At 44.8% G+C, this 23,283-nt stretch overlaps 1 protein-coding gene across 13 annotated transcripts in view; it reads left to right on the forward strand.

Moving 5' to 3' along the window:
* The window catches only part of Tenm2 (teneurin transmembrane protein 2), a 922,050-nt gene that overhangs the window by 808,023 nt on the left and 90,744 nt on the right, over positions 1-23,283 (forward strand). For all 13 annotated transcript variants that reach the window (XM_051180940.1, XM_051180941.1, XM_051180943.1 and 10 more), the window contains one exon: positions 20,329-20,475. In XM_051180940.1, the coding sequence (XP_051036897.1) occupies positions 20,329-20,475 (147 nt within the window). The remainder of the gene's footprint in view (positions 1-20,328; positions 20,476-23,283) is intronic.

Raw genomic sequence — 23,283 nt, forward strand, 5'->3', positions numbered from 1 at the left:
CATGTCAGGCAATAATTCCTAAATGTATTCCTCAATACTAAACCTTGCTTGTGGCTTCCCTGGGAGAACCACCAGCGTGGAGATGGAAGCCTTGAATTTTGACGATAGGTTTGAATTCGTTTGTAGCACAGTGCTACTGCATGATGTAAAGTCGGGTATCAACTGCATACATGCATGCATGCAGATGACTCCCTAGTAAGTGTTAACATTTCCTCAATGGAGGAAGCTCAGCTAAAGCAAGCAAAGACAGCAACTCATTAAAATTTGATTTTCCCTCCTATCCTTTTTTATCTCTTAATCCTCCATATATGGTACAACTTGTTCTGTTAAATAACACTCATTAATTAAATCTTGTCTTCTCTTAGCTATATCTATATTTTTATTTAGTATGAAAACCTTCAGATGCTTATGATCTAATTTAGTTGGATTACTGCCTGGACAGCTCGGAATAAGAAAACTTTGAGCTTTTTAGGGTGGAATTACTGACAAGGGAGGAGAGAGGGAAAGACACCCAGCTCTTCTCATTTCTCTCTTGGTAAAGGGGTGGTTGGGCAGATCTTTTCTCTGTAAGGGGAGCTGGCCTAGATTCGGATAATGAGGGCACTATGAATTGGGGATCTTTGTTGACATAGACAAAGTAAGGGAGGGCATCACCAATAGAGAGAAAGAAAAGCTCAGCCATCCCCCCATGAACAGGAGGCAAGAACAAAGTGAAAGCATTACACAGAGTACAAGCACATGGGCAGGAAGTTACTTATGAACCCCCAAGCTGTGGTGGACAGGCATGAGCCAGCCCCAACTGTGTGTTGCCATGTAGAAATGTTTTTTTTGTTTGTTTGTTTTTGTTTTTTTGTTTGTTTGTTTGTTTTTTCTTCTTAAAAGACTAGTTTCTCAACAGTTTCCAAAAAGGCAAGATGATTGTGTCTATTCTCCCAGTTTTCCAATGTTGGGGGAAATCAGTGCTGTTCAAGCCATTCAAATGAGTCTGGGGGACCAATGGTACGCTCTTCTATGGCCCTGACATTTGCCTCTAAGGCAGGGGTAATGGAAATTAGGAAACATCATTTACCTGGATTGAGACTGGGACATATTTGGCTGCTTTTCTCTGATATTCCAGCCATTCCTTGGTGATTGGTGTAAGCTGATGCTAGTCTCATGCCCATGGTACAATGGTGATAATTTGTACTTACATGGTGAATTTTCTCCAAGGAGCTCAAAAGACCTTGTGTTGCCTCAGTGCACCTCAGAGCAAGCAGCAGCCCCCAAACACACAGCAATCAGCAACAAGAAGTATTTACACAAGACTAGCTAGGTTGACTCACCAATTCAGATCTATCTATGGTCTCCACCATTGGCAAAGATAGCACTCAAGAACCATGAGCAGGGCTTCTCATGGCCACCTCCTCCACCACTTTCTTCGGCTTCTTAGCTTCCTCCCATCTGTCCCAATAGACAGCCAGCTCCAAATTCCAACAGTAAATACAGACAAGACAAGCCAGTGCCTGGTTCCTGTCGTGCGTATGAGTGTGTACATGTCTGTGTGTGCATGCGTGTGTGTGTGTGCCCACCTGACTGCTCAGCAGACCCAGCATGGTACATCCGCACCCATTGCAGCACGTCTCTGCACTTGTCATCGGTCTAATGCCATGCTCTCAAACTCTACTCTTTTGAGTGTTGGAGATAGAACTTCTACTTGGGGTACTACAGGGTTCTAGACAGCTGTGTCCTGCTAAAGGAGCCTTATAATCTGTGCTTCTTGAGTCCCCTGTGTCTCTTCCCCTTTGTTAGACTGGTAAAAAGACACCTACGAAGTCCTTCCCTTACAGACCTGGTAATGCATGCCTTCTCTTCAGCTACAGTGGATTAACAGAAGTGGCCATGCAAATTAGGCATAAGGGCCCAAGAGGTACAGTGGAGGCCAGGACCAGAATCCTTCCCCTTCCTGAATTGTCTTGGATAGAGCAGCCAGGAAAATCAAAGTGTCCCAAGAGGACTGGAGCTCTTCTACAGCCATTGTTTTCCCTCCATGGCTGTGATCAAGGCCTTGCTAAACAGTCCCCTGTCCTGCCCTCTCCCCTCTGCTTCCTTGGCCTATGTGCTCTGTCAACTCTACTGAGGGGAATTCCTTGGGCTTTGCAGGGATGACCCAGGGAGAAGACTCCAGTTCAGCAGTGTAAACCTGTTGATAATTTTCCCGGGACAGCACAGTACAAGTATTCTACATTTTTCTAGACTGCTTGCTCTTCCTCCTAAATTGTCTCCGATCAGGCCACTGGTTCCTGGGAAGCAATCCCAGCATGACACTCTACTATAATCATCCACATCCTCTGCATGCAGGCATGCCATCAGCATCCTTCAGAGGCAGGTGCAGAACCAGGGGAACACCTGGCCATTCAGAATGCATGTGTTGGGGAGGTACTAGACTCACTGAAACTACAAAGGCTGACATATCCACCTGCTTCCCATCTGATCCTTCCAATCAGGACACTTCTTGAGAGGCAGGGGGACTGAAAACATTCAAGATCCATGGGAAATAAATAATATTAGGCTTCCAGAATCAGGCATAAAGTATAATCTTTCCCCCCAGCAAATCATAATGTATGGGGATGGAAAAATATCCATGTCTTTATAGACAGGAGTTTATCAAGAAGTTACCTATTTGCTACCTTGGGAGCATCAGCTTGCACTTTCAAGTTAGGTGTTCAGAATGAAAGTTCCTCAAACTCTTAACTGGAGAGCCAATGTTCTCCTTGCCCTCTTCCATGAAGCCTCTCAAGGTTCTAATGCATCCACCAAACTTGATACTTTTACATCCATCCATGCAGCAATCAGGCATTGCGATGGGGAACCCTCTGCCATAGCCTGGGGGTGCCTATATTCTAGGAAATTATAAGGTCAGGGAAACCACAGCTTCCCAATGCAGCCAAATCAATCAAAGCCAGTTTCAGTTAGAAAAGAATGCTAGTTCAAGTTCACCAGCCTTAAACTGATGAACTTGATTCCTAAAGCTAAAGTGGGGCCCTTGGGGAACCCCAGACAGACAGAGGAATCACTGGGGAGCTTTGGCTGATGAGGTTCCCACCATGAGCCTCTAGGGTTACAGGCAAAGCAGGGGTGAAATTCCACATGAGCCAAGCATCTGATAAGACCAGCAATCTCTTTCCATTGCCTCTAAATGAGCTCTGTGCTCTGAGGGTACCCTTACCTCCACATTCAAATTTCCCTTCCATCACCAGTGAGATTAGGTAACACTAACTAACATGGCTTTAAAATATTTTCTGAGCAGTAAAAACAAACGATTGCAGTGTTATAAAAATCAAGTCTTCTAAGAGCCATAAAAATATTACTGACACTGATCACAGCAAGGCAGAAAGCCACAAGCCAAGACTGTAGGGAAGGAGGTCGAGGCCCGGCAAACAGTATGAAGCTGGTACATAGAGAGGGAAAATAGAGTCAAGCCAGGATAACTTCACAAACTGAAGTCACATACTGCTGAGGCATTGCCTTTGAATTTCTCTTCCCTCATAATCTGTGACTTTGTCCCTTTCTGTCAAAACCTTGACAATACCTCTGGCAGTCAGTTCCTTTGGTTTGACCAACCAAGAGGCCAGACAGTACAATATAGATTCCTTGAGGGAGGACTACTTTATCTTGGAGCCTGGATCACAGCAGGTGCCCAGGGATTGCTGGCCAACCTTAAAATTCCCTGGGAACGTGCCCTTCCCCATTGCCCAGCATCTGATTCATTTAAGACAGAGAGAAAGAAAAAACACATTGTATATAGGAGAATAGCTAGGGAGGGAATAGGGAGAAGTTCATGAGTTAGCTACAATAATATTGTTTCTCAGCTGCCAAAATTACCCACTTATTAGGAGTACAGAGCTGGCTTCAAAGGTGGGCCAACAAAATGATGCACTAAGTGGATCAGGGGTTCCTCCTGAGTTTGGGGGGTATTCAGGCTTGTCTGTGGTCTAGAGTATACATTCACAACAGGGGTTGTATTACTTCCAACAGTGAAAAATAGTTCAGAAGGGGTAGAAACAACTCAACTCTCTTATGTGTTAAACTTGTATGCAATATGTCATGCAGTATATCTGCCAAAGGATGACATGAGTATCTCACAATAAAGAAAGGAATTAGAAGGAAAGTCTGAAAAAAGAGGGAAAGGGCTAATAAATAAAAAGAAGTCAAAAAAATTAAATCTGGTAAAAAAAAAAAAAAAAAAAAAAAAAAAAAAAAGACGATTTCTAGAACTTCAGAGGGAGCGGCCTCCATGACTTCAAAGAAGATTCACTATAAATGGGGACACTTTTCTGCCACCTTCTGCCTGTTTTTATGTCCCCTTTGCCAGCTTAGCTTTATGCCAATTTAGTCTGGAGTAAAACAATCAGATGGGTCAAATAGTTGGGTTTGTCAGTACTTCTAGTCTACCAACTCAACCACCTTTCCCTGTATAGATATCACCAGTTAACCATTACTGAGTACTTAACACAAAGTTTGCCAGGTCCTGCTAAGTTCCTTGCCATACCTTCCCCCACCCCTAAACTCCATGTTGACATTATGAGGAGGAGACTATTAGTACCCTAATTTTACACAAAAGAAAGCTGGCTCACAAAAATGAAGCAATATGTAGAAAGCCAAATGGCCCAAGAAAAGGGCAGGTGAGCTCCAAATCCCACTGACCATGTGTGATCATTGCCTGTTTTGATCACTTGCTTTGTCCCCAGGTAGGAGCAACAACAACAGGGTTTCTTTGGAGTCCACCAATTCGATCACCTGTTGGTAAAGTCATCCCTTGCAAGAACCAGCCTTTGGGGATTAAGGACAATGCCCCATTATTTTGACCAGTGTCCCTAGGCCAAAGAGTGCACCAAGTAATTCCAGATTCTATGACTGTTCCGATGTTGCTCCATCTTGGCACAATTGGCCAACTTGCCTAAATTTCAGTTGACTTTTCTGTCAGAGTCCACGTTTCCACCAACTTTTCATTAGATTAATTATTCAAAACAATTCAGAGTTAGCGTTCTCGCAGCAACTGTAACTCTGCCATGACTAGATTAAGGCGTAAATTGAACAGCATGTTTTGCAATAAAGTTAATTTTATATTCACCAGAGAACTGAGTTATAGTTGCTGTGGGAACCATCATTTTGAATCTCTTGACTTTGGTGCATTTAAATTCTCAGCCACAGGACTGCACACAGAAGCATATTTTGCATGGACGTTTAATTTGCTTCACAATGTGGCCTGGCTACCCTAAACTTAGAAATCCTGTCAGAAGCTAACATTGCAGCCTCATGATTTTCCCAGCCTCCTTCCTTTTCCCAGCACCTATAACATTGTACAGAGAAATATCCAAGGAATCAAAATGATCGCCCATTTTATCTTGAAATTGCCTGCTTGGGGGAGGTGACTTCCTTTGGAAACACCGAGTCTCGGGCAATGTCAACTAAAGCAGGCAATGTCATTGCATTTATGTGCAGCCAGGATTCTCATCCAAGGGTATTTTTGGATCTGCGCTGTATTATTCAGTACACATGGGGTGACCTCTGAAAGCTCCAAGTCCTTGCATTGCATGTGCCATTAATCATGCAGGCATGCACAGCCATAGATCAGAACTTATTGGCGCCCGGGAAAAGCTAAGCAACTTTTCCCACAACCACATAAAACCCAGGCATCTCTAAATCAAGAAGCATTGCAGAGCCTCCCTGAAAGGTACGTTCAGCAGAACTGTAATAGAGTACAGGTTTGGGTCTTGTAGTGAGGGAATCGGAAGTGGGTGCCAAGGCCTGTTCCGGGGTGGAGGATAACAGAAGAAGAAATCTCTGAGATAGTTAGAGATGCAAGTGTTTCGTCTACAGGGATTATCGATTTTTGTAGCTTTATTGGAAAAATCAGTCATGCTTTCTGCCTCCTGGGGATTGCTCCACCGCAATTTGGGAGTGTCTATGCTGCAGGTCAGCAGCTGAGTAGCAGCTCCCATTCACCCGCTCAATTATCCATTTAGCTAGAATGTGACTTAGCAGAAACAGACTGCTGCTTTGCATGTGAAAATGTATTTGAAAAGAGGGAATTTAGTTTCTCAGCAAATGAGAAGATTTCAAAGAGGGAGCTTGCCTTTCTCGGGGTGTATTCATTATGCAAAACTGAAGAATAGCACCTAACAATAGCATATGCCAGATTGTGGGAATTCTAAGGACCATTCTCTACTCTCTTGGAAAACAAAGGCCTCCTTACTCTTCATACTGTGGCACCCTTGCATGTGCTTCCTGCTCAAAATTATTGCAAAACATGTACACAAATATCCCGCAGTGAGCAGGACCCCCTAATCCTTTGGGTGATGTTAAATGCTGAGTTGGGAAAAAGACTCAGTCACAGAATTCAAATTGTTTCAGAGCTGACTTCAGCGTGCCTGGGTCACTGGGATGGGAAGACTGAATGACAGATGATTGTGGGTTGATGACTAAGGTGGTCATGGGGGATGCTGTGCAACCTAGAGGGCAGGGGAGGGGTTAAAGAAGAGGAGGAAGGATAAGAGTGCTTTTCTTCTTCTCTACAAGGTAAAATGTACCACAAAACAAAGTAAAACATACCCTTTCTGGTGAATTCATTTAGCGTGGGGTGTTTTGTCTACGGGTTTCTCGAGATTTGGAGTGGTTGGTTAGTAAGGAAGGCTTGATGGATTAATGAATAGATATAGGTAGGGATGGATGAATGGGTGGATCACAGGTAGGTAGGTAGGTAGATAGATAGACAGACAGACAGACAGACAGACAGACAGACAGATAGATGTAATTTTTTTCCTCTGTATAACAAACAGCTCTAGCTGTCCTGGAACTCACTTTGTAGACTAGGCTGGCCTTGAACTCACAGAGCTGTGCCTGCCTCTGCCCCCCAGGTGTAGGAATTAAAGGCATGTGCCACCACTGCCCATCAAGTGACCAAATGTTTTAAATGTCCTTGAATGCTATAATTCAGATGGGTGGAGCTAGCTTGAAAGGATACATAAAACATAAAGGGGTTAAAAGATCAACAATGATAACACAAGGTTTTCTGGGAGTGGGTCACAAGATGAAGCAGATGTAGCTAAGCTGAATAAGCAAGCATACCCTTCTGGTCAGAAGCCACTACATTAAGAAAGTCACCAGAGCTGTTTTAAGTGAAACTGTCCATCCTGACCCTACAACCAGAGCCTTTGTGACCCTGTAGTTCTGTCCTCTCCTCCGGTCTTTCCTCTGTGTGCCCATGCTGTTCTCATCCTTTGTCACAAGGCATCTTTTCTTTAACATGTCAAAGGACCTTGAAGGGAAAGAAAAATCACAGCAGAGACCCAGCTCCTCCCCACCGTCTGTACACTGGTTCCCAACTGGGGTTATGGTACACTTATATCATCCAGGGCACATTTGTGTCTCAAAGGATCTTTCCTTCCACACAGATAGGTGGTAAAACCTAAAGGCGTCTATCTGTAAATATAGAATCACAACTGGTACTTACCAAGACACCACTATGGCTTACCCTGAGAGCTCTATGACCTCCTCATGGCCAGCCTTCTAAATTTTCCCCAATCTGTTAACCACTCAGTACAAAGGGCCATCCTACACCTCTGACCCCAACACAAGACACACACACACACACACACACACACACACACACACCAGCCTTCTCTTCGGAATAAGGCCAGTATGCTTTAATAAACTGTAAAGCCCTGCTCTTCACTGACTCTGCTGACTCTGCTCTGACCAACTGGACACTTGCTGTCCCTATGCTGCCCCAAGCATTCTTCCAACTCAGCACTTTGTTCCTCCCAATTTCTTCTGCCTGAACTACTCTCCCCTGCAAACAGTTGCATGACTGGTCCTCTCCTGTGCTTGGCATTATCCATTCATATGTCACCATTCATATGTCCAAAGGACTTCCCAGACCCATTGATTTAAAAAGCAAAACAAATAAACAAAAAAAAAAAAAAACCACTCATGGATCTGCTACAAGATCAGCATGTTACATATTGTCAGGAACAATAGCCGTGAAACTGGGCTGGTATTTCTCCCTCAGAAGTCCTCTTCCTTTGGTTCCCACATGCCAGTCTCATCAGGGGTTAAACCAGAGCAAGAGGCAAAAACCACATCACCACACAGCCCCTTCCCCTGCAGGATCTTTCTAGCACACGGCCTGGTTCTCAGCTTCAGCACTGTTTGTGCCCACAGGTGAGCCCTCCACCCATCCCCTCATTCTATTCCAAATTTGCATCTAACCCCAAAATGGCAACATATTAATCCACAGTGAAGAAGTCTTACAGTTCTAGTATATTCGCTCCCTAAAAGGAAATCAATATGGGTAATGAAGTTTAAAATCAGAAGTTTGCTTAGAAAGGAAGGAATCAAAGCAAAATTGCATTCACTCCTCCCTTTCCATAGAGACCTGTTCCATTACCCTAGAGAGTACCAAAATGCCCTTGTAAGATGGCATAATGTTTGTATATAACCTACGCCATGCAACCACATCCTTTAAATCATCTCTGGGTTGTTTGTTATTCCTAATTCACATAAATGCTATGTTACAAGTGTTGGACAATATTGTTTAAGGAAGAATGACAAGAAAAATGTAGACATGTTCAGTAAAGGTGCAATATGTCCAAGGCAAGGCTGGTTAAATCTGAGAATGCAGAACCCACAGACGCAGTTGATATCATCCATCCTCTCCCATAGAAATGTAACAAACTAGAGAAGAGCAAAGGTTACTGGCCTAAGTTCAAATCCCTCTTCTACCACTTAGAGTGCTGATGACCCTCATCAAGTTAATTAACTCCACTGAGCTTCAATAATTTCAGCCACCCATGATGACAATATGTACTTCCTATGGTCCTTGCAATGGCTTGGTAAGATATAGACTATGGATTGCTGAGCACTTGGCTGGCACTCTTAAATGATAGACACTGTTGCTTTCCCCAACCCCCGCCCCCAGGGCAGGGCATATTTAGTAATGGACCTGAGTATCTCCTCACCCCCCAGCAACACTACCTCATCCTATTAATATAACTTGATGAGTGTAGGTGAGATTTCTTACCCTGTGGTCCTTAAGAGTTATATCTTACACACCTATTGAATTTAAGAAGCATTCATAAGATAACTTGTGGTGTCCATCCTGGGGACATCTTGCTCAGGAAATTCTCTCAGAAAGTTACTTTACTTTCCTCATTTCTTCCCAAGTCTTTGAAAGGGCTTTCCTAGCTGTACTGACTATGCACATTCTTTTGGGGTCTACCTGTCTCACTGCACAGCCCAGGCTGGCCTCGGCATTTGGAACACTGGAATTACGTCTGTGTGCCGACCCAGCCAATACTGTGCCTATTTTAAGACGTAGAATATGATGGCCTCTCCTCAGTACCAATCCATGTGCTGATGAAAGACTCTCCTGAAGCACACTGTTAGAGGGTCCCTCTAATGATTAAAAGCAGCACTAACAGTGTCTGTATAGGAGATTTACCATGGGCCATAGCCTCTCGTTAACCCTTAGTAACTCTAAGAGAGTGCTATTTTTCAGGCTCTGTTTTGTAGGTGAAAAAATTATGCCATGAAGGGTGTGTGCATTTTGCTTAAAGTTAATGTAGCCAAGGGTGGAGGTGAGATTCAAACTCATACAGTTCAGACACAGACCCTAACTATTACAGCTGAGCCAGCTTCACTGATCCACACCTGCAGATATAATCTAACTGTACACTGGGAAGAAATATGCATCAGGGTTGAACACAGCTAGAAGTTTTTCTTTTCATGACTCCCTAATACTGTGTCACAACTATCAATACAGCATTGACATAACATTGTCTTAGGTATCTGCCATATAAAGATGATATGGAACATTCCAGAGGATACAAATACTGCACTGCACCATTTTATATACAAGCTCTTAAGCAGCTGAAGGTTGTTAGTGTCTAAGGCAGCTCCTAAAGCAAACCTTGGCAGATTTTAAGAAATAAATGACTTGTATTGGCCCAGGCTGTCCTGATGTTTTAGTCCCAGCAGGCATACTGAAGGTCCCAATACTCCATGATGACACAAGTGACATGGTCTTTAACTCTGACCTCTTCCTTGTCTCTGGAGACCTTTATCTCCACTCCACCTTCTCCTCCACAATGACCAATCAAGACCCCAGTCTTCACTTCCAGACCTCAGCGATGACCCAGCTTACCTGGGACACAGGGCTCTCATGAGATACACTACAGTGTGGAAGCCATTTCTGGGCAGACCAGGCAGACAGTTGAGCTTAGTGGAAAACAGGACTGTGGAGTTTGTCCAGAGCCTGGTCAGAACCCTGCCTCTAACACCATCTGCCTCTGCGACACTAGCCAAGTTAGTTCTCTGTTCCTCTACTTTCTCCTGTGTAGAACGGGGGTAACAGCATTGCCTACACCAAGGCTTATTGTGGCCATGCTGAATGACCTCATATATGAAAAGCACCTGGGAGTATTGCTATGATGGTTTGCTGTCATTGTCACAGTTTAGAACACTTTCTAAGATCTAGAATTTCTGTCCTGGAGCAGATTATTTGCCTGGCCCTTTGTAGTATAAAGAAGAAGAAAAAAAAAAAAGGAAGGTAGAAAGAAAGAAAGAAAGAAAGAAAAAAAGAAGAAAAAAGAAAAAAACGACATTTTCTATTTTCTTATGTTCTAGCAATTGTGCTGGCTACAACAAAAACAGTAATTGATTGTTGGCCTGATTTTTACATTAGTTTAAAGAGAGCCACCAGCCCTCCAGAAGTAACAAGTCCGTGCCCACAGGCCTCCTAGGCGTTATTTGTATTTTTATGACCCTCCTGTAGCTATCAGGATGCCCAGTGGATGTAGAATTAGATTGTTAAAAATAACAAACAAGAAATCAAAGTCATGCCTGTCCCTATTTCCATACCAGTAGGTGCCACATTCATTATTTGCTGGACAGCCGTGGGAATGAGCGGCACAAGGTAAAACAACTTGATCATCCTCCAAGAAGCAAATTAAACCATTGGACTCTCTTCTCGTTGTCATCCCTGCCTTTGTGTGACTCTTGTCACCCTCTTAATCTGCCAATGTGCCTTCTCTTCTACCTCTCTGGGTGTCCGGTCTGTCTCTTGCAGTCGGGAGCGATCTGCTTCTTACAGGTTTTGAGGCAGAGTTCCACACTGGCACGCAGAGGCAGCCCCTGCCACAGCCTGGGTTTGGACCCTGTGCAGCAAGCAGCTGCTGCTTCTGCTGGGGAAAGAATCGGCCTTCCAGCGCTCGGGGTGTGGCCTGCAGGAGGCTTTTCCTTTTACCTGGCTGCTGAATCAAGGGCATGATAAAACAGCAAAGAAACACAGCCTGGGTTTCTTTCTTCATGAATTCATCAAACAAATATCTTTAATGCTAACCACTGGGGTGGGCACTGGGAAGCCAGCCATAAACAACAGAGCCAAAGTCTTGCACACAGGAGGCATTGAGGAGCCAGGAAGGAGGCCATTAAACCACAGGTTCTTAGTCGCCTTTGTGTGGTAGAATATTCTGGAGAGTTATAGAGAAGGAAAAGAAAGAAAGGAAGGAAGGAAGGAAGGAAGGAAGGAAGGAAGGAAGGAAGGAAGGAAGGAAAGGAAAGAAAGAGCGAGCTGGGAGTGTAGCTTGGTGGTTGAGCATTAATCAGCAGGGCCTTGAGTTCAATTCTAGGACTGAAGGAAGAAAGAAAGAGGGGATGGGAGTGGAACTCAATGGATGACTTTCACACTGCTCAACATTTTTGTTGAGGACAAGGGTTCAGATCCACTTGAGTGCAGTGGCTCACCTGCAATCCCAGGACTTGGACGATAAAAACAGGGGACCTCTCTCCCTTGCAGCAAGCTACTTAGCTAGACTAACAGAATCAGTGAGCTGGATTTGTCAAGCAACTCTGCCTCAATACATAAAGTGAAGGGTAACCAATGAGGATCCCTCACATCATCCTTTAACCCTCACATGTACATGAATACAAATGTGCATGCATCGTACACACATGGTGCTCCCTCACACACATGAACATGCATACATTACACCCACACATACACACACATGCAAAAAAGAAAAGGGAAGAGATAGAGAGACAGAGAGATACTGATGCCTGGGTCTCCCCTCCAGAAAGGTGCAAGCCCCTCTGGAGATACTTTACTGACTGAGCCAAAAGGAAGGATGGCTGAGGATTGTGCAGTCAAGCTTAAGCCTCCTGCTTTCAACAAAGGCTGAACTAGAATTATGATAGGTGTGAGCAAGGAAAAGAGAGTGCTATGAAGGAGAGCAGGGACGGTCTGGCAGGGTGTCAGGAAAACCACCCCCTGAAAGGATGATCCTGATGAGCCAGGATGAGTGGCATTGCTGGAGTGGATACAGTGAGCTTAGTGTAGGGAGAGGGGCTCCCAGGAAGTTCCGAAGAAGGCTCCATATTCCAGAGGTCCAGAGAGCAAAGGCAAAAGGAGAAGAGAAGAGACCAACTACCAGGACAGATAATGCAGGCCTCCTGGGGTCCTGTTTGGGCTCAAAACTTAATCCCAAACTGATCTTCACAGAGCAGGCATTGAAGATTCTGGAGGGCTTGTTATAAAGGAGGGTGGCTAGCCAGCCTGCCCAGAGGCTGACTCAGTACTGAAGGATAAAATCCAAGTTGATGCTACAGTGAGAAGCTATTTGTCATCTAGTTCAGTAGACAAGTTTCTAGATCAGTAGTGAAGCCCCTGTAAGATTGTCAGCAGGGTCTTGTCACAAATTAGTATGTGCTTTAACAACATTGGAGTACAGGCTCCCAAGCCAGTAACCAGCACCCAGCATCTTCCCTTTGATGGGTAAAGTAGACTAGGCACCAGTGATATTCTGGGAAAGAGAGCAAGGGCTTGTGTGGAACCCCAGAGGAGCTAGGGGACACTGAGTCCACCTGTATTCACTCAGAAACAACCAGGGGTTCCAAAATGATCGTTCTCCCATCACCATTGCCTAACTTCTCAGTCTCCTTCTCCCATGACCTCAACTTAAAAAGAGCTGAAATGCATTAAGAACCTGAAATTCCAGCACTCTAAAAAGTAAGATGCATCTCCTTTTGCCTTTTTCCCCCAAGTGGGAAAGGTTCCTGTTTACTTTTTTTTTAAATCATCACTTTTTCTGTGGCCATAGCTGAGCCTGCCACATGCCTTTTCCCACACAGACAGAAATGATGCTGATGGTGAGAATCCAGGTGCATCCAGACACGTGCAGCAGACAGCTGAATCCAAATTCCTATCATCTCATGGCTGATCTGCTGCTTCTGTGGCTACTGGCGTAGAGGGGAACAATTTCTGCCTTCTGAGCAAAAGCTACTTCCTCCTCTGCAGTAGACCATGTCAAGGATGCTCAAGGATGCTGGCTCTTCCTGGGTCTCACACGGCACTGTACCTGCTCAACGTCTGCAGGCCCTCAAAGATACACAGATGCTGTTGAAACAGAGAAACATCTGCCTCTCGATTTTCCATGTCTGCTAGCAAAGCAGGGACAGCTGTTCAATTGCAGGCTCATGGCAGCATGTCCATTGCACTACGTACCTTGAAGTGGGGTTCCCACACAGCTCCCACTTGACAAGTGGGTGATCAAGGATGGCCTTACTGTTCCCCAGGGACTAGCATGCTTCTTTGACAATCATTTTTCTAAAATCAATTGCAGTTCCCCCCCCCCCTAGTGTTGCCACTGCTATTTAGTAAAAGTAACGATTTAACTCTAGCAATCCCTGGTCCCCAACACCTCTGCTAGAAAGAGTTCTGGAATGTAAATCAGGTTCTTACAAAACATCTTTCCCTGAAGCCAGAGATGTATGGTACCAAGAAAACAGTGACATTTAAACATTTTGCAGGGAAGAGGAGATGATGTCCCTACTTTAGTTGACATTAAAACCACAATTCTCGGGGCTGGAGAAATGGCTGCAAATAAAGCACCTGCACAGAAGAAAGTAAACTCGAGTTCAGATCCAATGCACCCAAGTGAAAAGGTGAGGCAACGCACTGCACACCTGTAACCCCAGCAATGGTGGAAGGGGACAGGCAGGAAAAAAAATCTCTGGGTTTTGCTGGTCATCCAGTCTGTCAAAAACTGAGCTCCAGATTCATCAAGATACCCTGTCTCTCCGCATAGTATAGAGATCAGCTGAGGAAGATGCCCTATGTCCACCTGTGATCTCTCTCTCTCTCTCTCTCTCTCTCTCTCTCTCACACACACACACACACACACACACACACACACACACACACACACACACCACTAAATAAATTAACAATTGAAAAGTGGAAAGTGAAACTCTGAAGAGAAAGGACACACTTATTTCACTGGCCCTCCTGCCTTCAAGGTTGTCTTTACCTTCTGGGGATTTTCTCCTTTAGCCCAGCCTCTTGCTTGCTTTCTGAACTAGTAGTCCTAAGAATGAGAATATCACAGTACATAACAAAAGCACACTCTGAGAATACTAGAAAAAAATTCTACTTTTTAAAAAGTTTGAATTAATATAAGCTGTTGGGTTTTCCTGATCTGGGAGTGAGGCACAGAGAAGGGGCTTGCACTTCGGGCTATACTAAAACAGCATCCCAGTAATGAGAGTAGCAGCTGTGACAACTGCATCAACACTGTCAGCAATGTGGTCTATCAAATGAGCACTTGTGATGCCCCAAACTCTGCTAAAAAACCTTCCTCTGGCTCATTTTGTGTAATGCAACCTCTGTCTCTTTAAAGTAAGTATTGTCATCATCTGAAGTAAGTTACTCCATTAACAAATATTTATTGTCTGAGATGTGCCAACTATTCTTCTAGACCTTGAAACCGTCTCAGCGGACAAGGGAGACAGAATATTATCCTTGAAGATGTCATTCTGTTGAGAATGACAGTATATATCATTAATGGGGGGGGACATAGCATTACAAACAGGCTGGGCTCAAAGAGCTGCATCTACCAGCCCAAGATCACACGGCTAGCAAGAGGCAGAGCTGGTTTCAAAGGTTCCTTTCAATTGAGGAAAACAAGGAACTTTTCTCAGAGTTTATAGCAAGTTGTAATGGTTTTCCTTATGGTCTCTTGAACTGAGCAGGGAGGTGTCGTTTCTGCCTTTACTGTACCCAGCACATCTTCTCGGGTGTGCTTGCTGGTCCATTAAAAGCCCATCCACCCGTCCTTCCTTCCCGAACAGTATTAGCCACTTATGTCTACCTATAAATTGCCACACACTGCAGAACATGTCTTGATGCTGTTTTAGAAAAGTGTTTTTATGGTAATTATAGCTGTCTTCAAACCCATTTACACTCCCCTTTCTTTTCTGGGCTCTAGACATTATTTTGCTAATACCTAACTTTTGTTTAAGTCAAAAAGCCTAGCTGGTAGCTCTGTCAACAAGACCTTGTGCTACTTCTTTTTCCCAGTGGTTGGAATTTGTATGTAAAAGGGACTTGGAAATTATTGCATTTCTACCGGCCCTGCTGGTTTCACTCAGACATCATTCATTCATTCATTCATCCATTCATCCATTCATTTGTTCCCTTCAGCCATCCACTGAGTACTGCAGTCCAACAGTAAATAAATTAGAGATGGCCCCTCACCTGGCAGGTGAGCAACACAGTAGCAGTGCCCATTGAACACTGAGAAGTTCTAGGAGCCCCATTCAAATGTAGTTAGTGACAAAGTCCACAGTCATTATGATGCTCTTGCAGCCGGTTATAGGATGGCTATGTAGCGTAGCACACATCAATTATGTGCTGGTTAATAATGACAGAGAGGTAGGTAGGATGATACAAAGGAAAGGATGAAGCTTCTAAAAGGGAGTGGCTGCCCAACAGGGATATGAAGCCTTGGTTAAAGTTGGGGAACTGAGAAAAGGAAAAATAAGAGTCATCTGGCTGACATGTAGCCAAAACCTAATGTGATACTGAGACAGGGCCAGTGGAAAGCTCCTAAGAGAGAAAATAGGCAGAATGATGAGTTAGGCATCTGCAGGAGTCCAAACCAAGATTGACATAATATCAGCAGGGAGCAGATTCTGAGATATTTAAAAGGAAGGACAGATATAACTGAGTGTTCCTTTTTATTTTTTTTTCATTACATTTTGAATTAGTACAAGAAAAAAAAAACCTTTATTTTTAAAAGAGACTTACTAAGTCCACAGCATTAGATACTGAAAGTCTGAATGCTGTATGTAGACTCTGGAGAAGAATTCCCATTGGCTGTGCCTCTCTGTGGTATCTTAAAGCAGGAAACCACAGAAAAGCTAAGGTTGAACTGTGTTTTGTGAGGGCACTTCCAATAACCTAAGGACCTCCCTCCAGGCCCCACCCCCTGAAGGTTCCATACCACCAGACTGAGTATACAACTTCCAAAGATCAACTCTTGGGACACATCCAGACTTTATCCAACTGTAGCATTTCTCCTGACTGAAGAGTTAAGAAGAAAATTTAGCAGTGGAGATTGGTATTAGCTATAAGAGATGAGAGAAGTTGTAGAAGGAGAGAGTGACTCCAAGGCTTGGGTCCTGGCAGTGGATGAATTCAGGAGCCGTTCATGGATCAAGGAATCAGTTTAGAGAGAGAGAGAGAAAAGGAAGAGGTTGGATTCTCCTGAGTTTGAGATGCCCAGGAATGAACAGATGGGACTGCTGAGGTAAGATTTGGAGTCCAGGGCTGGAGGTGGGAGGACTAGAGTTGAAGATCAGGCATCAACAGAGTCTAGCAGTGTGACTTTGGTTTGTGTAGAGATTACCATGTGCATCTGTGTCAGCTGTGCATAGGATGTAAGATGACAAAACCAGCCCATGTTACTAGGATCCTTGCAACCTTTCCCTGAGAAGGAGATGTCCTATGCTGGAAAGGAAGGTTCCTTCTACCTTCTCATGGTTGTGGGAAGAGATGCAGAGGGACAGGCAGAAATGATTCCTATTCACTCAAGCCCAAGCTGTTTGTCTGAGACCAGATGAGGCTCTGTGAATCAGCAAGAACCATGTCTAAGAGCTAATGAATCCAGGGTTTTCAACCTCAAGATTGTTTGACATTTGAACCTATATCATTCCTGGAGAGTGTGGGTGGGGGTTCTCCTGTGCCTTTGGGATGTTGAACAGCACCCCCCAACCTTGACCCATGGTGTTTCAAGTGCTATTGCCCCTAAATATGACAATCAAAAGTATCTCCAGACATTTCCAGATGTCCCCCAGAGAAAGGGAAGGAAATCTTTCATAAATCCTGCGTTAAAAACCACTGGTCCGGGGTCATGATAGAGCCTGAAGGCCCTAGACAGCCATCATTTCTCTTTAGCTGAAGAAATAAGCACCCAAACAGAGGTGCCTTCCGGGAGTCTAAACGAGTCATTTAGAGGCAGGCACTCAAGGAAATCCGAGAGCCAGCCTGAAACTGGGAGGACTCCATACAAATAATTTCTTGGATGCCCAAGTATGAGCCCATAAGCCAATTCCAACTTCAGTCATAGCATCCTCTCCAGAGAAAAGCTGCCACCTGATGCCCATTTACCCTCCAGACTAATTACTTCCTAGGTTTTGTTTTTCCTTAAGCAGAGCTGGCTTTGCACTTGACAAACACAAAGAATCACCTCCTCCTCGGAAGGCCACCAGCAGAATGAACTTGTACTAGGGCTAGCTTGGGGTTGCCTAGCAACGCCACGCACCTACCAAGGCTGCTTTCTTCCTCTTCAAGCTAAAAGCAAAGTCCTGTCCATTAATTCCCAGCTGCCCTGAAACTTCTCAGAGATTTGCCAGCTCCCCACTGTTCGTGTTTTCATCTTCCTCGTAGGATGTGGCGAAAACTCGCTACTCTGCCCTGTTTATCTCACTTCGGTTGGTCAGGATGAAAAGAGTAGGGGGAGGCTCGTTCCGTAGAGGAGCATACATATTTGGAGCACATATCTCTGACTGACATGCTGGGACTCTTGGCAAATTTAAATTTTATGTGGTGGACGTGGGTTTCCTACACAATGAGCCTTCCGTTGAGACTCTGGGCGTGATTTCAGTGAGACATGAGGCCTCAAAGTAGCTAAATAGCAAAGCACACATACCAGAGACCATGCTGAGCAAATGTTCAGAGGTCTGTCATTTAGTGCATTCTCTGTGATCTCTTCCCCCACACTCTTCTGGTGGTAACTGTAAGGCAGAAGATGGCTGCAGATTGCCCACAATCTCTTTCTTCCTGAGGACCCATCTAATGTCTCTCGGGCTTTCCCTCACAAGTTCCATCTTGCTCCCACAGAAGTGTGTATGGCACATCTCAGGAAGTGAGGAAGGGTTTCCTTGCAGCACTGTCTCAGGATGTGAGCACAGGGACATCAGTGGTTCCCCAGACAGGGCCACAGTCACCTCATAGGTAAGGAAAGATGGATAAGGAAAGGTGCAGAATCCTGAGCTGGACTTCGAAAGGACAGGCACGAAGACCAAGGCGCTTGTACACACTGCTAGGATTAGCACCAAACCAGACTCCCCGCTGCAGGCTCCTTGTTTCGCTCAGTACAACTATCTACCAGAGACTGCTCCTAGAGAACTTACCTGTTACTCACTCTGACCCTAATGTGCACAGGATGGGAGGGAGGGAGCAGAGACTGACATTTCCTAGAGCAGTCAAACTCAACTGGGGAACCCTGGACCTTACTCCCTAGGAGTTCTCTACACTCACACCAAGCACAGCCACATGTGGCAAACTAGGTTTGCCTGCACCCACAGGAGCGGTGCTTAAGAAAAGAGAAGCAGGGTGCAAGGTGAAGACCTTTGGAATGCCCAGGAGAGATGCACACTTCAGTTCACAGGAAGGTTCCAGGCCAATGACAGCTGTCATCAGAAAGCGCTTTGATCCAGTCAGGCCTGCACTGGTGTAGTTTAAAAACATCTAGAAATGGAAGCGGTCACAGAGGGAGGGGGAATCTTCAAGATGTGCAGATAGTTACTTACAGGGGCAATTAAATTAATTGGAGTATATTTAAACGGAGCAAGAAAATATACCTCCAATTGCACAACTCCATAACTTTCCCAGGTGTCATTGCACTGTGTGGTGTACATTTACAACAGGTAAATTTTCCTGTATGCAGACTATGCCTCAATAAAACTGCTCAAAGAAAGAAAAATGAGAAGATACCTAGAAATTCTTGCCAGTAAGTAGGTCTTATGAGTGTGGGCACAGGTGCCATAGGTCCCCTGTTTCTCTCAGTCTCACAGAGGGCCGTGATGGCTTGCCTAGCAAGACTCACCCCATATCACCTTCCATTTTCTCCTCACCCAGCTCCCTTTCTCCAAGCTTCGGGTGGGGGAGTCTAGGCTACAGTTGCTGTGGGTGCTGGAGCATTTAGCAAATAAAATAAGCTGCCAATTTGACACACAAAGAAGGGATGGAGGGAAGGAAGGAAGGAAGGAAGGAAGGAAGGAAGGAAGGAAGGAAGGAAGGAAGGAAGGAAGCCATAAAATAAGAACTTTCTGGACTCCCCTGCCCTTCCCTTGCAGACACAGATATATCCTCTATGATGTTCCCAATTCATGGCACCCAGCACCTACCCCTCCCTTGGCCTTTAAATCCTGCTCTAGTTCTAAATCTACCATAAATAGGTGGCAATAAGCAGCCAACGTTCTGAAGTGTCCCTTAACGCTATACGAGGATAAATTTAAAAAAAAAAAAAAAAAAGCCCAGCAGAGCCATCCAGCTCTCCCTTGGTCACAAGAAGCTCTTGAAAATCATATGTAAATTGATCTTTAAAATTCTGCAAGATGGAGGACATTTTGACTCTGGCCTTGTATGGAATTTTCTCTTGTATGCAGAGGCATTAAAAAAGAAAGAAGGGGAAGTGGAAAATGAAAGAGGGAGAGAAAGAAGAAGGAAAAGAGAGGAAGGGATGAAGAAAGGAAGGGAGGAAGGGAGGAAGGAAGGAAGGAAGGAAGGAAGGAAGGGAGGAAGGGAGGAAGGGAGGAAGGGAGGAAGGAAGGAAGGAAGGAAGGAAGGAAGGAAGGAAGGAAGGAAGGAAGGGTAGATAAGATGGGTAGCCTTTTCTCAAGACAGCACACATCCTGAGCCACTGACTTGAAATCACAGTTAGTCCATTTGTCTGGGATGTGCACTGAATTCCCTCCCCACTTTGGCAAGATTGCTCTGACCCCTGCACCCAGGTCAGTTGTCACTGGGAAACCCCTGCATCTATGCCCCAACTCCGTCTTGCACCTGCATGCATGGCCGGCTTCCCCTGACTCTGGACAGCAGGTATGGGCCCCACTGTGAGGCTGGCCCAGTGGCTGCTGCAGGCTTGCTCCCCTCTGCATGGCTCCCCTGCTTCCCCAGCGCGGCCTCACGTCCCTCCTTCTCATTCTCTCCATTTCTCCAACCAGATGGCTGCCCTGATTTGTGCAACGGTAACGGGAGATGCACACTGGGTCAGAACAGCTGGCAATGTGTCTGCCAGACCGGCTGGAGAGGGCCTGGATGCAACGTTGCCATGGAAACCTCCTGCGCTGATAACAAGGATAATGAGGGAGGTGAGCAAGTGTCTTCTAATTCCCATCTCCTCAAGAACAGTGTTGTATGTGCTTTCGTCATGAGTTGTTCTCCTGAAAGATCTCCTCCCTACTATTGTCAAATGTTGTAATGTTTCCTTTGAAGCAAACACAACAGAGAACACACATTGTTGGGCCAGGAAGACACAAAGTGGGGTTTGGTATTGACTTTGTATTCTCAAATATCCAGCATTACAGAGAGGTAGCTGGGTTCTGGTTATTGCCTTCAGGGTAAATGGTCCTGCCAGACCTTTCAGGGTGACCAGCTTTGGTCAGTGACAGTGGTGATGACAGTCAGAGCCTCACACCTCCCTGGGATGTCATAGCCAAGTGTCCCTTCATCCTTATAGCCTTGTGAGACGTCACTTTGCAGATGAGGCAACCAAGACCTGAAAAGCAACTACATTACTTCTAAAGAAAATATAGTATAGACTCAAACCTAGCTCTGGAACCAAAGTATATGTTATAATATCTGTGGTCACCTAGCTATAGCCTGTGAGCCAAATCCAACTTGTGAAGGAAATGGAAAAGGTTTTAACATTTTCTTGATGGTTGAGGGGAAATAATCTAAAGAATATTTTATCATATAGAAAAGTACAGAAAATTGAAACTCAAATGTCCACACTTATTTTTCTAACTACTTTATTGATGGAATATATATATATATATATATATATGTATGTATGTATGTATGTATGTATGTATATATATTTGTACATATCTTGATGAGTTTGGGAATATACATACATTCACAAAAACATCAGTATAACTGGAGCCATAAGCATGTCCATTACCACTCAGAGTTCTCTCCACCATCCTTATCCTTATTTTCCACAGCAAATTAGCAAATTTTAAGTATAAAATACGGTATCTTTAGCTATCGACACTATGCTGATGGCTTAGTAGGTCTCAAAAATTGTCTTTCCTTGCATAATGAAGCTTTAAACTCTTTAACCTATGCCTTCCTTTGTATTCCTTTGTAGTGTTCATCTATTTATACTAATTTTTAATTTTTTAACATGTCTGTTTCAGTGTGTGTGTGTGTGTGTGTGTGTGTGTGTGTGTAAGAGAAGGGGAGCATGTGTGCCATGGCATACTTGTGGAGGTCAGTGGATCATTTGTGGGAGCCTGTCTTATTCTTTTACCTTGTGGATCCCAAGGATAAAATTCAGGCCATCTAGCTTGGAGGCCAGTGCCATCACCCTAGTGCCATCTCTCTGTCCTTGTACCCCTAACCATGGAGCTGAGTAGATCCAACACAAGGAGACATGACACAGCTATCTGTATTCTTTACAAGATAGGTTTGGCAACCTCTCCTCTGCCATCCAAGTACTGACCTGGCCACAACCCTGCTTGTTTCTGAGACTAGGTATATACAGGTGACATGGTTGAGGACTACCACCCATGTACTGAACCTCTGAGCTGTTTGTTTGTTTGTGGGGGTTGGTTTTTCATGACAGGGTTTCTCTGTGTAGCCCTGGTTGTCCTGGAACTCATTCTGTAGACCAGGCTGGCCTCAAACTTAGAGACTCCCACCCCTGCCTCTGCCTCCAAGGTGCTGGGGCTAAAGGCATTGCCACCACCTCCCAGCTTCTACTAGTTTATTACTGCTGAGGTAGCAAACCTCTTGTGAAGACATAACCAGAGATCAGTAGATTAGGCTGGCCTTGAACTTGCAGAGATCTGCCTTCCTCTGCCCTGTGTCCTAAGCTCAAATACTGTGTACTGTCCATAACATCAGTGTAGTTATGTGGCCTGCCCCCAACCAAATGGCTCACATGTCAGAGTTCATGTGAAGTTGTTTCAGGGGATCTGCAGGTACAGTTATCTGACCTACCAAGGAAGTTTATGATCCCACTGCAGCAGTCACAGAGTATGTGTGTATCACCATCCTGCATCAAAGCCACCCCTGTTTCATGTCCACTGGAGTCAGCTTCAGGTGTCCAGCATAGGATGCAACCTGGTGAGAAACAAATGAGACTATTAGACACTATTTATTTTCTCCTCTTTCTTCATCCTGTAATGGACGTCTTGCGATTTCCATAGCGATTGCCTTTGTGTACATAGATAATTTGTGCTTAAACAGACATACTTACACTGACACAAGCTCATGATCAAAGAATTGCCTAGGCCAGATGCACCCATGGCACTGTCCTTCGTTTGTTTTCTCTCTCTTGAAGCAAAGCCAGAACAGAAGCCACTCAGTTTCATTTTTTAGCAAGGTGAGGCATAAGCACACAGGGCATCTTTTGAGTCAAAATCCAATGACTTTTTGCTTCTGCCTCCCTGGTGATTTCACTGAGCACCACGGTTGCTTATAGATCAGTTCCTTCTGCTTCCAAAAAGGAGACGCTTGCCTGGCTTCCTTCCCTGTCGAAGTGTCAGCAGCTGAAAGCATAGCAAATTGCTAGAGTGTGGCATACAGAAACAAGAAGAGATTTCTGGCGGCCAGTGTCCCCAACAGGCCCCATGCCATCTACCTTCCTATATGTCAGCCTCGCCCTGACCCTGGCTCCAGACCTGAGGTAACTGATCCCCAAGCTAAAGAAAGGGCTTGCCTGATAGGCACAACACAGGGTCACTTGAAGAGGCAGAGTCCGAGTGCTGGAAAGGCTAGGGCAAAAGCAATGAGGCCGTGATTATGCTAAAGACAATAATGGCCTTCTTATGGGAACTATTAAAGCAATCTCCCAAGGAAATAATTAACCACCAAGAAGAAAGTCTCTGCACCGTGTTTATAAAAAGAAACTCCCAGTTAGTTCAGAGCTGCTTATGTCAGGTGAGGGGGGT

The sequence above is a fragment of the Phodopus roborovskii genome, unplaced genomic scaffold (genome assembly GCF_943737965.1).
Source record: "Phodopus roborovskii unplaced genomic scaffold, PHOROB, whole genome shotgun sequence".
Taxonomy (NCBI): Eukaryota; Metazoa; Chordata; class Mammalia; order Rodentia; family Cricetidae; genus Phodopus; species Phodopus roborovskii.